Consider the following 14,132-nt stretch of genomic DNA (forward strand, 5'->3'; position numbering starts at 1 on the left):
TGCCCTTGGCTCCGGAAGGCCCCATGTCCTTCATATTTCCGGCTATCGAAAAATCTCCGGCGTTATCTCGACGCGTCGTCCCTCCGCGGCGAGAATATCTCGCCGAGAGCGACTTCTGCGAACTGATAACGAAAAATGTCGAATCGATTTTTCGGAGAGAGAGAGAAGTTCCCTCGGCCGATTCCCGTCCCGTTGCTTCGACTTTACTTCGGAATTGATCCGAAGCGAAAGCGCGTCGGATCGGCGACCACTTACGCCACTACGTTTCTCGGAGTCTCTCGCTTCAGGCGAGACGGATTTTTGTCAACCGATCCGCGGGCGTGGGCGGCGATAAAAGAGCGTTGCAAATTTCTAAACGGTCCATTGTGGCGGTCCGTTGTCCTCCCGACCTTTCAGAATTTCATCAAGTATCCCATATAAGAATTATGGGGATATCGCGTGAGAGACGTGCGCGGGTGGGTCTATTTTCTATATTGACCAATTTTCGGATGACTTTCGCCGCCGACTACAGCGCGGTGCGAAATTCCATGTTGAAATAAAACCAAAAGCGATCGAAGTTCCGAAAAATCGAACGGACGATCCTTCACGTTATAATCGCAGCGGTATTACGCAAACCGCGAGTCGATCCGTCGGCCAAGCTCTATGGGTGTTCGATCGGTTCGATCAATTTGGATGTATAATTAGATAACGAAGATGAATAATGTTCAACAGCTACGAACGCCTATTATAGACGATACTCGGATCCCCGTAAGATTATATAAAAACCTGTTTCTCATTCTTGGCCTACATTTACGGGAGATCATCCCGCGATCGGTTCGAAGATCTTTCGTGACCGACGCCATAACAAACCAGCCACGTTTTTCACGCACATGAAACGTATATCTTGGACAATTTATCTACTTCCTGGTTCCACGTTTTCAGAGCTTAAGGTCTCGGTCAACGATGGGGCCACGCCGTTGGTGGAACGAAAAATTATTATCCAAGGCAAACCACTACGTCGGCCACAACTTTCTTTGACCCACTAAACGGAGAAAGGTCTTTTTATCCACCGAAATACCGAGCCGATGCCTGTGTTTTGACAGATTTATTTATATTTCCTTTCTCGGACGATGACGTCACCCGATCCGAGAGAAATTCAACCTTAATATCCGCCTTTTCCTTCGTCGGGAATCGAAAATAAATAAATGCAATTGCTATCGGAAGTCTGTCGTTTCGATAATCAATAGCCGGAAAACAGGTCTTGCAGTTTCTTCGATACCTATAGTCCGCAGAAAGAAAAAGAGAAAAAGACAAAGAAACAACAAAATTGATGGATTCATTTTCATTACAGGTGTAGAATTCCCAAGTAATTAACCATAGGGTACATAGGCGATGCGGAAGCACGTAGAGTTCACGGTTCGCCATTTAAGAGCTGATAAGTCGTACGCTCAAGGTCTAGATCGGAGATGCATAGAATGCATCCTCACGTAGTTCGGATGCCGGAGTATAAGGTGGCTGGCTCTTCGCGGAGGTGAGGAGCGGTTAAAAATCTCCAAGTATCGAGAGGTATAATGACGACGCCGTAGGAGACGAGGAGGCGGTAAAGGTACGCACGTAGAGCCAGAATAGAAGAGTAGTCCTACCTTCCGCTTGTTACGACTTAGGTATCGGTAGCGGAAGTGGGGGCAACCGGATGACCGACTTAAAGAACTTCTTGGGGGGAGTTAAGCGGGATCTTCAGTTGGACATTGGCCACCGTAAGATTAAGAGTCTAAAAAGCAGCTACGGCGATAGACGTACGGTGCAGGAATTGAAGAAGGAAGGAAGTAAAAGGAGGAGGGTCAGCCTTACTTGATCGCGGACACGGTAGACAAACGAGAGGAATTTTTGTATTTGGCATCTTTATTTTTTGGGGTGAGTGAAATTCCGGTTCAACTTACAAAATGTGAGATATATATACAGTCGTCTTTTTTTTCTCTACTCTTCCTTTTTTTCGTCCTGTCTCTTTTCGGTGGTGGTTAACGTGGTGGGGAGCGAATGACTTCAAGGACCAAGGGATCGGTATTTCACACATGATATCGATCCTCTGATCTCGTCGACCCATTTTTTTTTCTTTTTCCTACTCTTTTCGACCACGCGTTACTCGGATGACGTATAATTTTCGTTTTTTTATTCGGGTGAGCTTTCTCCGCGTTTTTTCATTTCAATAACTCGACCGTTCGTTCTATTTCGAACGAGAGGACAGCGCGGATAATCGGAAAACTATAGAAAAAAAAATTTCTTCAAAAGTAACAGTAATTCGGTTTCCGCATACGGGAAACACACGTACGGGCTACGAATGCATGTAGCGTGCATCAGGGGACATGGATCGTGACATCAATGCCGAGGCGTTCAGCCCAGTTAGCCATGTTGAGGAGTTGGACGTACGCGACTTCTTCAATTTGCTGACCGGACCATAGAAGCACTTCCTCGACTTGTACGGCGTCGGGGTACCCCCGTTGTTACCTACCATAGTTACATACGTATTTCGTGTTGGTTTTTAAAGTCGTCTTTGACCGTGACCGCCGAAGATGTAGGGCATTCGGTCACGCCCGAAGGAACGCGCAGGATTCTGCCCCGCATAGACATTTGTCATACTACGCTCGTACGATATATTTAAACACGAGCACTAGGTACGATCATTTTTCGTGGTTTAGAGAAATTATTTCCAGTATACATGCGTAATACTGTTATTTAAAAATTCGCGATAAATATATATCACGACCTCGAGAAACTAACGTCAATCATAAATGTACTGCAAGGTAACGGTATTGGGGTTGACAATCAGTAGGTATATACCTTGGTGATAGGATACTAATTTTTGCATTTTTTTTTTTCATTCTCGTTTTCCAGGCATTCGCAATAATTTTCATCGATCATCATGAGATTATCGATGGTTTTTGAGCTGTTGCTCATATTCCTATTGGTCGCATTCGCAGCGTACGCCAGAGTAATCGGTGGGTAGATTTCCGTTTATCGGACCGCGATTATTTTATTCCACGATTCGTAATTTGTTTCTCAATTATCGGATCGATTCCAGATCGCGACGAGGTCGCCAGTCTTCACAGGGTGATCAGAGCTACCAAACAGAGCAACGCCGGCGTGGCGACAATCTCATTGAAACAGGCGACCGATAACGTTAACAAATACTGCACTTGCAACGATAACATTTGCAACTGTTGCAGAGACTTTAATATCCCAGTTGTTCAGTTGAAAGGACCAGGTGGGTGCCAATTACCTAATTACTCGTTACAGGTGTAACACTTAACCGTCCTCTGTAACGTGAAGTGTTGTTGATTACTGTTAACCGTACTATGGCGTTGAAACGGCGATTAACGTCGCAGATAATGTTGGATGTATATTATATTTTACAGGATGTGCATCCGTCCAGTATTTAAAGGGTGACAATATGGGACTGCAATTGAGCTTCGGCGATAACATCTTGACCAGCACCGTCGTAAACGGTGAGCCAGATAATTTTCACACGGTTTATTAAAGCAGCTGCATAAAATTTCACTACGGATATTAAATGTTTGTTGAAAAATATGACTATTGATATCCGTGTGCCTATTTTATGCAGGCTGTAACTATGTTTATACATTCATGTATGCTGTACGTACTTACGTTATGCAAATGTCCGGCTTTGTTTGCGCTTCAGAAGGAAGCCAGAGCGCACCAACTTTCTCAACACTAAACTTTCTGACTCATCGATTCGTTTGAATTGACGCAAAACGCTACGCGGACAACAGATCTTTTCTTTCTCGGAATATCGATTTCTACTAGACCAGACCGTTTAATTTACCCAAGAATTACGTAGATGGTACTTGGAGAAAAACAAATAATACATCTTACTTTCTACTTCATATATATTTTATCTTATTTGATAGGTAAAAGTCCTAAGCCTGTATGCTTACCCTTGCCGGGAGGATTCTCCAAATTTTGCGGAAGGATTTATTCGATTCAACGCGAAGCAAACGAGCATTTCAAGGCCTGTCTTGGTCTGGAATTGGAATCATCGAGTCAAGTTGAAGCCAGTCTGCGAGTGAGCTGCTTCAGGTAATACGACTATCCGATAAATTTTTTGATGACGTCTCAGCGATTGGAAACCGAATCCAACTTATTTCTGTGGTTTAAGATTTGGACCCGACGGTCTGAAGCTGCGCCCCGCGGAACCTTTGCCGATCGTAGAAGCTGACCCGGCTGACGACGACGACGACGACGACGACATTTTCGGTCTGGGATCCGACGACGACGACGACGATGACGACGACGACGACGACGACGACGATGCCGAAGATACACCCGAGGGAAACGCCGTTCCGTCTTCGTCCGCGGACGACGACGACGACGACGATGACGACGACGACGACGTTCTGGGACTTGGATCTCTTTTCGATATATTCGGAGACGATGACACGCCGAAAAAACCGAAAGTAACAACCCCCGCGCCCACTGCTTTTCCCTCCTTTTCTATCCCTCTGCTCAACAAGCCGATCAGCGAAAATCCTAGCGTAATCGAAGCGGATGTACCCGTTATTTCCGGCAACGAATCCCCGATAGGAAACGACGTAATTGTTCAACCCGCGAGTCCCGAACCGGAGCAACTTCCCGATGTTACGAATGTCGCGGAGGAAGTTACGCAGAAGATCAATGCCGCTGAGACCGAAGTTTCAGCAGCTATTGACCCGGCCACGGAACAAACGGCTTCTACCGATGACTTGGTTCCTCTCGGATCGGTCATACAAGACAACGTTCTTCAACCTGCTGCATCTGCTGTTGACGAAAAGATCGTACCGAAGCCAGAAGAGGCGATCGTGAAACCGACGAGTAATGTTAATAAAATTAAACCAATCCAGAAGAAGCCCGCGGCTACAGCTAATACGGTAAACGCCATACAAAATGACGCGAAGAAGCCAATCGTCCCGATTTCCAAGCCGAACAAACCCGATCCGATTAAGAACGAAGTTCAAGCATCCACGGAGGCGGATGAAGAGGAGGACGACGACGAAGAAGAAGACGACGAAGACGACGATATTCTTGGTGGTGACAGTCTCGAAGAAGATGAGGATGACGACGAAAAAGAGGAGGCTGTAGACGGTCAGGATAAACCAGAGACCTCAGAAACTGCGGAGGATGAGGCCGACGACGAGAAAGATGAGGACGCTGAGGATGATAGCGACGAACAAAATTCCGAGTCCGATAAAATCGATGCGACCGACAGCGACGAGGAGAGTCTCGTCGATGACGATGACGAGGATGAAGAGGCCTTGATAACCGCTATTACGGGAGATGATAAAGACGAAGCGAAGAAGGACAAGATATCGAACAATGAGACGGCAGATCCCGAGGAGGACGACGCTGATTATGGATTCGGTTTGGCGGAAATGTTGGCGAGAAAACGACAGCAAAGACATATGAGAAGCGGTCGTCAAAGCAGAGTTATGAGACTTTAGAATGAAAAACAATAAGATTATAAAAACAGTAAAAATTGATCCAGGGGATTTGCGACTTGTCGACGTTATAGCAGCGACGCAGTTGTAAAGCTGTAAATCGCGATACACATCGTCCCTCGTCGTCTTCGGAACCCTGCAGCAAGCTCAGCCATAAATTAAAAAAAATGTTGATATTATTAACTTATTTCAGACTAACCCCAATATTTATAATTTAATCTATATTTAAAATCATTTGTCTGATATATTTATGTAATTTATTATACTGTCTAAGTTAAAAATATACGAGAATATCTGTATGGTGTATATAACCACCGTCGCATCGCATGAATTCCATTGTCATTTTTCAACATGCACTGCAGTCTTTCGTTCATACCGATGACAAAAAGTACACAAACTGAATAAATATCATGAAATTATGCTAAATTGAATGATTTGTGACTTTCTAACGAAAGTCGGTCGATGTCTACCGATAATTTTTTTGTATTCGCATCATCTTTCACTCGTAATATACTTCAAGACGAAACTCCTTTGCTCATTTTGTACCAGCTCCTGGGAGGGATCGGTTGTGTTGCGAAGAACTCTCGGTTCGCGATTATAAAATACACTGCGAAACTTGTTTCCTAGACATGGCGAAAATCATTATTTTTCTGCTGGCGATTTGTTACTTTTTACCATCTCACGAAGGCGCGAAAATCAACAATCACATAAAAGGTAAGCCGATCGATCAATAATCACATTTCTCAGCGCCTCTGCTGCATAATAGTTGATACGTGTGAGTAAATGCTGTGTTTTTGTATCCGCATACATGTATGTATGTGAGGTGAGAAAAGGAAAGTGTCGGTGTTGCCTGATCGTGACCTTGAGGTCCATACGGGTTCACTGTCTTATGGGTTTTGCCGGGATGCTGCACTTACTAGTTGCTATGGCAACGAGACTGCTGAGGATGCAGACTCGAGTATTCGCACATTCGCTCTTCTTCATCAGTATTCTGATCACAACCAATAAGATAGAATAGATTTACGCATTCTATTCATTTATTTACTCATTTGGTTCCAGTTTTGGAAGCGTACAAATCCATCTATTATGATCCTTCGACAAACTTGACATTGCCATCCGAAATTGAGGACGCCGGACGATTTCCATTTACGAGAATCGGATTTCGTGGCTTACCGTGTGCCTGCGAAGATTCATCCTGCGGATGCTGCGCCGGTATCAATATTACCAGAATAAAATTCGATCAAACGGCGTGTGCCAACTTCACCTACGACCCACAGGACCTTGCTCTAAGAATACAACTCTCTATGAACGATAGAAATGTTCTGACCAGCATGTTGTCTGGTGAGCAGAAATCTCCTTATTTCACCATAGGTATAGTATATCAAATTGTTAAAAAATTCAATCTCGTTGAATCTCATATTAATAATCATTTTTTCACAGCCAAAAATCCCCCGCCGATATGCGCCCCGCTCCCCTGGATCCCAGCACTGGAAATCTGCCTCAGGTTTCACGACTTAACGATGCCTGCGAAGAACAAACTTCAGGGTTGCGTAGATTTAGAGACGAGATTCGTCCATTCGCCAGTTTTGGTTTTGCACTTTGACTGCCTCCAAATCGGTACGGATGGCATAGCGTGGGTAAAACCAGACGAGGTTGGCGGCGGATCAGCACCGATGATCGATTATCCCGACCCGGAGCCTTCTGAACCGGAAACGTACGACGAAGTCGAGTTCGAATCCAGCGAAGCTGCGGAATCTCCGGGGACCGGAAGCACATCCCTCACTCCCGAGGGGGACGACCAAATCGGCCAACTCAAATTGTAATAAAAAATTGTCTAGGCAGAGGATCGATCGATCATCTTCCAAGTTTTCTCCAAGCATGTTTCACCATTCAATTATTTATTCGAATTTATCTACGCATCGTTTGATTACGGCGAAACAAGAATCGCTTTTTAATGACCGCATAATTTAAGACTCCCATTGAACCGCGTCATTTTCCTGGTACGTCATGTAAGAGTAATAATAAAACTACTAAAGAGTGATAGGAAAGCATATTTCGAACTGGACTTAAATTTCTCTTCGGATTGAGGTCATCCCCGTAAATCCGTTACGTCCGGCCGATTCCGATCGAAGTCTTCTCCTCGGTGCCGGTAAGATCGGACGTTCTTCCCGTCAGTTATAATTTCGACATGGCATAAGACGTGTAGCTCCCACTTGTTACATTGCGATACGAGAGCATATTTTGGAGCACAAAAATGCGGGCTTCGATAGCCGGAGTTTTAATTATCATCGTGTTGTGCAAGAGTCCGGCGGACTCGAAGGCGCATAACAGATTGATCGTACGCGACAACGGATTAGTGTCCACGTCGGGAATCGAGGAAAAAGAAGCTCCGCTCGAAAATAAGATTTCTCCAAGTTCAACCGCCCCCAGGCAGACTCCTGTGAACACCACGACCACTCAGGCGCAAGTGACTAGACAAGGACCCTGCCAATGCGCCAACGGAGTTTGCGGATGCTGCTCGAGAATCTTACTCAGCACTTTCAGGCAAAAAGCCTGCGTCAATGTCACTTATGATCCCGACGAATTCCGGTTCACCGCTAACGTCCTGATGAATGACAGAGTGCTGTACACGCGGAGCGTTTCAGGTGAAAACAACATTCGATCGCTTCGATTTTCACCTGAGACAATTCGGGGAATTTATTTGTTTGTAAATTTTTCAGGTAAAAATCCGAGGCCTTTTTGCGTACCCGTTCCGCGCATACCGGCCGTGCGAGCTTGCGTTAGATTCTACAATATTTACTTCCAGGGAAGAAATGTTCACGCGTGCGTTAACATGGAAGGACAGTTCCAAGAGACTACGCTCTTTAAGGTTCGTCTTGAATTCAAACTTCACGATGAACTTTAAGTGACAATAAGTCTTCGAAAATATTTAATTAGCTGATAAGAAAGTGCATCGTAAAAGCGCTGTTGTAGCCGAATCATGGCTCGGATCTCCATTGCTGAATTTCATAAATTTTGGAAGAAACAATTCATGTACCGAATTAACGAGATTTTATGAATCGCAGGTCGGTCTGGATTGCCTCAGACTTGGCGCTGACGGTGTTGCAGTGGTCAAACCGGAGGATGGGGGAGGACTGGGGGTTCAATTTCTTCCAGGCGACGAGGATGGAGATGACAATGACGCAGACAATGACGAATACGAAGGCGACGACGACGACGACGACGACGACGACGATGATGACGATTTATTTGACTATTAATCATATAATTTATAATCCAAAGTATTAGATTAGATAAATATTTATAATTATTTATTGTCAAATATATTTTAAACAGTCATTTCAACATTCCTAGGGACGAATGAACACCGCGTATAAAGTTTTTGTATTGGCACAATGAAAGAGTGCTCGATAATTTCATCAATGATAATCACATAATGACGTTGTGGACGACGACGTAAATCACAAATATTCAATCTCGAAGAGGAATTCATTTATGAATTCCATCATTATCAGCCAATGCCAAGCCTTTCGAAAAACTCTCGTCATTTTTGTATACGCAGGTTCCAGGTGTGTCAACAAAGCGTGATGGTCGAGGTTTTTCAAACGGATGAAAAACATGATGAATTGTTTCGATGTAATTTCCGAATTCAAATATCATTCACTGCTGAATACTTTTCACCGTCAAAGAGAAGCTGCCACTAACATATTTACCCACTTTATAGATGTGACTCAATCTTGACCCGAGAACTTGAATATTAGCTGAATTCAAAGATCGATAAGTCTTATCGTAGCAAAGACTATAAATTATGAAATCCGCATGCACTAGATATCACATTGGAGTTTGCAACACGCATTATTCCGTAATCTGTTCGTATTTTGAATTGGCACGTTTGTCTTCTTTCTCTTTCGTCTCTTTTTCTCTCTCTTTGCCTCAGCCGACAATGAGATCCACACGTTTGCTTCGATTGGCATCGCGTTACACTAAGTGTAAAATATAAGTATACAACCACCAAGTTATCACAGCGGTACTTGACTTAGATAGATAAACTATCAATCTATAGCTTGTTTTATCTCCCTGGCGATCGCCCGTTCAAATTTGGATCGTCATCCAAGTCTTTTTCCTTATTGAAAAATGAAAGTTCATATAATTGTCGATCCTCTGTTTTTGTGGTATCAGTCGCGGACGAGCAAGAGAAATCGTATAATTTCATTGGAAGAGTTTCATGAGAATGCCGATGTTCGATGCGTCTAAATAATAAACGCACCTTGACACGTGAGACAAATAGGTCAGATTTTCGTGAGGATATCGCATGTGGGTGACATCATCACATGTTATAAAGAGTTGTTGAGTTAATGGAGATGGCAAAATGCACCGAATGTTGACACCGGTGTGACGGTATAATTCCCATACGGATGTAGTAATAATAGTAAAATATAACAAACGCATTGAATAATCATTTCCAACGCTTTTTCACGAGATAATTGCATCCTGTAATGGGTCACCGTTCCTAGCAGTGATGTTCAAACCGTAGAGGAATTATTTCTCTAATAATTCCTCAGTCCAACTTTACTCGCGATGGGATATATCTGCGTATCCCGTGATACAAGTATAACTTTGTCGAATCCGTAGCAATGATTTGAAATACAATTGCGTATTTAACGTTGACAATAAACTTGTAGAAAGTCATAATTATATGACGGCAAAAGAATAAAAAGGAGCAATGAAGAATTGGTCTCTGATCTGGAATTTTTTCTTCGTCGTTTTTTTCATCCCCGGAAACTTTTCAGCGGTTAAACCGATCACCGATTTGATGGGACGTAAGTAGAGGCTTGCCTCTTATTTTTACTTCGAATTCTGAGAGCATACACTGACACAATTTATTATTTCAGGTTCACATATGCTATCTACCGGATTCCTCTTCCAAAGAAACATATCGATAAATCAAAAGACATGTTCGTGCTCGACAGCATTTTCTTGCTCTTGTTGCCAGAGCGTCAAGATATTACTTCGGGGCATCACCAGGAACTGTAAGTCATGGTCAATATGATGATCAAATCTCCGACAAGTATTACAGTCTGAATCTTTTCAGTTTGCGTCAATTTCAACTATCAATCGACCGGATTGAGCATGAACATCACTTTGGGTTCGAACACTATCCGATATGTTTCGGTCATAGGTATGAACACAACATGGAACATGCCCGTTGCCTTTGACGTTGTCTGGTTTATCGGAACGCACCCCAGAGCGTTATCGTTACTTTATTTATTTTCAGATTACAGAGCGTTTAGAGTCTGCACTTCGATACCGGACTGTTACCACTCCTATGCTTGCGCCGATGTTATAGAGCTATCCAGGTTCCCGAGGTATTCTACTTACTTGATTCATGTCATTCGAAACATGTAATTGAATTCGGATTTCGAAGACTCATGAGACATGCATTCTTCATTTTTCAGATCCATAACGATCTGCTTGCAACTTGATTTCACGTCCAAATTAGATAGATGGATGATAAATTACAACTGTATCAGTGTTTCGAACCAATTACCAAATGGTTCTGTAACAACAATTTCGCCGGCGACGACAACCAACATCGTCCTGAATGGAACGATGCCCGGAATACAACCTACGACCCCTGGTCCAATATTAATTGACCAAAGGGGGAATTTAACCGGTCAACAGCTATCTGCAGGTCAAATGGGGACAATTCCTGGAGGATCTGCGCAAATGCCGCCCGGGCCTGCACCCAAACAAATGTCGGGAATTTTCAAAAGATCGGGCGGTACTCATCTTCTTCGGAAGATGAGAACAATTCAAGGAATCGGTTGGCTCTCAGCGATGAGAACGAAATCGAGTAAAATTCGACCTGGTAAATTCAAGAGTAGCATTCAACTGCAGCAGATATTTGGTTGCAGTAAATTTAAATTGCCATTAAATTCTGGTTCTAACAGTAGAATGGTGAAAATTTCACCGAACAATTTGTCAGATCTACAAAGAAAGCGTACAGAAATTCAGAAAGGCAAACGTAGGAGACGAAGTGTTCGCCAATCATCTAATGTACCAATGAGAATGCAGGTGATTCTGCGGGGTCGGAGAAACGGTTTGCCAAGATTTAGAAGCAGCAGATCGGCGGCGAATCGCAAAATGTTTCCTAAAACCACGTCAAGAAATTCAAAAATCGTCAATGGCGACAGCATATTGATTCCCATGTTACAATCGGGACCAGGTAATGTTTCGGCATTCAATATTGCCTCAACATTTACCGATGGAGGTGGTACTGCGGAATTTTCGACCATTCAACGGATTCCAATTACGCCGGCATACGAGTTTGTGAATCCGATATCTCCTTCAGTATTTGTTCTAGTAAATCCGCAATCTCCAGTCGACGGATCAATCCCCGTAGTAGGGACGTCCACGAATTACGACAACAGAACAAGTAATTTCCCCAACCGAATGCCGCCGAGTTTTGGAGTCAGTTCAAGAATTGGACCGTTCGGTCAAAACAACGTATCTCAATTTGATACCAGCCCGGAAGAGCTAGAGACTATGAAACCCCAACCCGAACTTAATCCAAACAGCAAAATCATTGAAATTACCACCAGTGATACGACAGATGGAAGAATGATATTTCCGCAATAAATTTTTATCGTTGTGAGTAAAAGTCAACGCATTTTCTAATATCAGAGGATAAACAAAGGACGAGGGATGAAGTAACAGTAATCCAGTCTCATACTTAATTTAATGAAGTGTATAAATTTATTAAAATTAGGCAGGATTGAAATGATTACAATATCAGCGTTTTCTCTGAAATTTCCACTGATAAATTGGCGGTGCGTCCGCAGTAGCTGATTTAATTCGCTTGGGCTTAGGAACTGTTTTATCCTGCAGGGCTCGTTTCATTTCAAGTTTTTGTTGTATTATAGTAAGTTCTCTTTCCCGGTCAACCCGCTTGTGTAATTCCTTGTAAGCCATGTGTTTCTGTTGTTCCATTTTGGCAAGTAGACGATCGTCGATGGCCGGAAGTTTCATTTCCTTGAGCTTAGACAATCTTGGTCGATTTGTTCGCCTTCCCAAAAGTGAGGAGTGAGTGTCTAAATGCTCGGCAAGATCGAAACTCTTTACCCCACGTTTGTCATCAGCAAAAAATGTATGCTTATTTTTTGTTTCATTGGCAGCATCGATCATGTGCAGTTGGCTTTGGAGCTTATCAATCTTCTTCGCTTCAACATTTCTTTTGTAAGAAATATATTTGATGTCCTGTGTCTCCATCAATTTTATTTGATCTGGTGTGTGTTCCTCATCCTTTTCCTTTTCCCGATGTACTCCATTATCTAATTTGGCATTAATCATGTGAAAGTAAAATTCATCTGGATTTTTGTTTAATGCCCTTCTACGTAGTAGCTTTATGGTCGATTGTTTCTCATGGTAATCTTTAGCCCTTGCTACATAATCTTTTTTTTTCTCTAATAGACCCAAGTGTGCACGGGATTCAGGCTGGTGTCTCTCTCGATGAGTCTTTTGATTCGCCTTGGCTGCTCTTTTCCAAGAAGACATATTGATCTGTAATAATCACGGAGTAAGGAGCTAGAGAAGTAATGTCATGTGTTGAGGTATGGATAGCCTAAACACAGGTCTTTTGTGAGAAATGATTTTGATAGAACAGATTAGGCCTGCGTTTTCGCTATAAAATGTAGGCTACTGATGACCATAACCTCTGAGTGTTTGAGATATATTAAATTCTGAATTTACGAATGTAAAAATAGTCTTGTAATAATAATTGTCATTTAAATATCTGATTATGTCAACAATTTGTTCAAGACTAACTACTTACCAATAATCTTATTAATTTATCCTTCTTTCTCGCGCCTCAAGTGTAGTTTGCGACTTATAATTATTGCAAAACTAGTGTAAAACTACGACTTTACGCCACCTTTGATTTTAAGCAACAAATCCACGAGGCTTCTGCAACAGTCGTTCCCACTAGACAAAACAACAACAGCCTACCTTACCTTGCCAGCTAAGCAGTAGTCATGCTGTTGAGAGTAGAGGTCATGCAGACAGCAGTAGTAAACCAAAGAAACCTCAGCAGACGGCAGTCCATGGCGATCACACGACGCAGTCAGATCGCAGCAGTCGAGTTCTGGATTTCTTGTCGAGTTTGATGGTGTTAATTTCTAATTCATACTTCAGTAAGTGTTAAAAAATTGAGAATACGGAATACTGTGTGGCAGTTGTTGCGATCGTAAATCCAGGGTGCCTACATGTTGAAATATTTGAAATAATATTACAAAAGTACTCTATATTTAGGTGAGTAAGACATTTTTAACCTCAACCACACGTTCACAATATAATTCTTCGCATCTTTGTCGAGTTCGCGGATGTTTCTGGACGCGTATCGGATGATCTACGCAGATTTTTTCTCATTCTTTTTCCGTCTCATATTATCTATTTACGTATGCAAAGTAAATATAAGTGTGAAACGTCTAGCGCACACTCACGAATCTTCGTTTTGAACGCAAATATAAAATGCTTACGTAAAAAAAAATTGAGAACTTATTTATATACTTTTTTATTTTCTCTACCATTTTACGTCGCGACGGGATTAATTTAATTGATCTTTACTATACTCGCTCGCAGCCTCAATCGTTCGTATCAGGGTTGCCA

The 14,132-nt window shown here is 42.7% G+C and overlaps 5 protein-coding genes across 8 annotated transcripts; 4 read left to right on the forward strand and 1 right to left on the reverse strand.

The window, feature by feature from the left end:
* The first annotated feature begins 1,709 nt into the window (after nt 1-1,709).
* Nucleotides 1,710-5,894, forward strand: LOC105688884 (coiled-coil domain-containing protein 1-like). Of its 2 annotated transcripts, none has more exons than XM_012405519.3 (6): nt 1,710-1,893; nt 2,872-2,975; nt 3,059-3,241; nt 3,393-3,482; nt 3,906-4,074; nt 4,154-5,894. In XM_012405519.3, exons 2-6 carry the CDS (start codon nt 2,900-2,902, stop codon nt 5,469-5,471), a joined length of 1,836 nt encoding a protein of 611 aa, XP_012260942.2. In that variant the 5' UTR covers nt 1,710-1,893; nt 2,872-2,899; the 3' UTR covers nt 5,472-5,894. The 2 variants fall into 2 exon arrangements, with proteins under 2 accessions (XP_012260942.2, XP_048513038.1); XM_048657081.1 differs by lacking the exon at nt 1,710-1,893 and adding an exon at nt 1,972-2,651.
* A 152-nt stretch (nt 5,895-6,046) lies between these two features.
* On the forward strand, nt 6,047-7,291 carry LOC105688792. The gene is made up of 3 exons (XM_048657472.1): nt 6,047-6,182; nt 6,528-6,809; nt 6,909-7,291. Exons 1-3 carry the CDS (start codon nt 6,098-6,100, stop codon nt 7,289-7,291), a joined length of 750 nt encoding a protein of 249 aa, XP_048513429.1. The 5' UTR covers nt 6,047-6,097.
* Nucleotides 7,292-7,722: 431 nt separating this feature from the next.
* LOC105688885 lies at nt 7,723-8,728 on the forward strand. The gene is made up of 3 exons (XM_020853927.2): nt 7,723-8,113; nt 8,189-8,337; nt 8,534-8,728. Exons 1-3 carry the CDS (start codon nt 7,723-7,725, stop codon nt 8,726-8,728), a joined length of 735 nt encoding a protein of 244 aa, XP_020709586.1.
* A 147-nt stretch (nt 8,729-8,875) lies between these two features.
* LOC105688791 lies at nt 8,876-12,283 on the forward strand. Of its 2 annotated transcripts, XM_012405341.3 has the most exons (6): nt 8,876-10,077; nt 10,151-10,288; nt 10,361-10,498; nt 10,561-10,647; nt 10,744-10,834; nt 10,925-12,283. In XM_012405341.3, exons 2-6 carry the CDS (start codon nt 10,192-10,194, stop codon nt 12,105-12,107), a joined length of 1,596 nt encoding a protein of 531 aa, XP_012260764.2. In that variant the 5' UTR covers nt 8,876-10,077; nt 10,151-10,191; the 3' UTR covers nt 12,108-12,283. The 2 variants fall into 2 exon arrangements, with proteins under 2 accessions (XP_012260764.2, XP_048513046.1); XM_048657089.1 differs by having other exon boundaries at nt 8,876-10,288.
* LOC105688856 (probable U3 small nucleolar RNA-associated protein 11) lies at nt 12,202-13,610 on the reverse strand. 2 transcript variants are annotated; one of them, XM_020853939.2, is made up of 2 exons: nt 13,478-13,610; nt 12,202-13,028 (listed from the first exon to the last, which is right to left on the reverse strand). In XM_020853939.2, the coding sequence occupies exon 2, from the start codon at nt 13,020-13,022 to the stop codon at nt 12,261-12,263; it is 762 nt and encodes a 253-aa protein (XP_020709598.2). In that variant the 5' UTR covers nt 13,023-13,028; nt 13,478-13,610; the 3' UTR covers nt 12,202-12,260. The 2 variants fall into 2 exon arrangements, with proteins under 2 accessions (XP_020709598.2, XP_012260886.2); XM_012405463.3 differs by lacking the exon at nt 13,478-13,610 and adding an exon at nt 13,300-13,455.
* Nucleotides 13,611-14,132: the final 522 nt, after the last annotated feature.

This window comes from Athalia rosae, chromosome 6 (genome assembly GCF_917208135.1).
Source record: "Athalia rosae chromosome 6, iyAthRosa1.1, whole genome shotgun sequence".
Classification (NCBI taxonomy): domain Eukaryota; kingdom Metazoa; phylum Arthropoda; class Insecta; order Hymenoptera; family Athaliidae; genus Athalia; species Athalia rosae.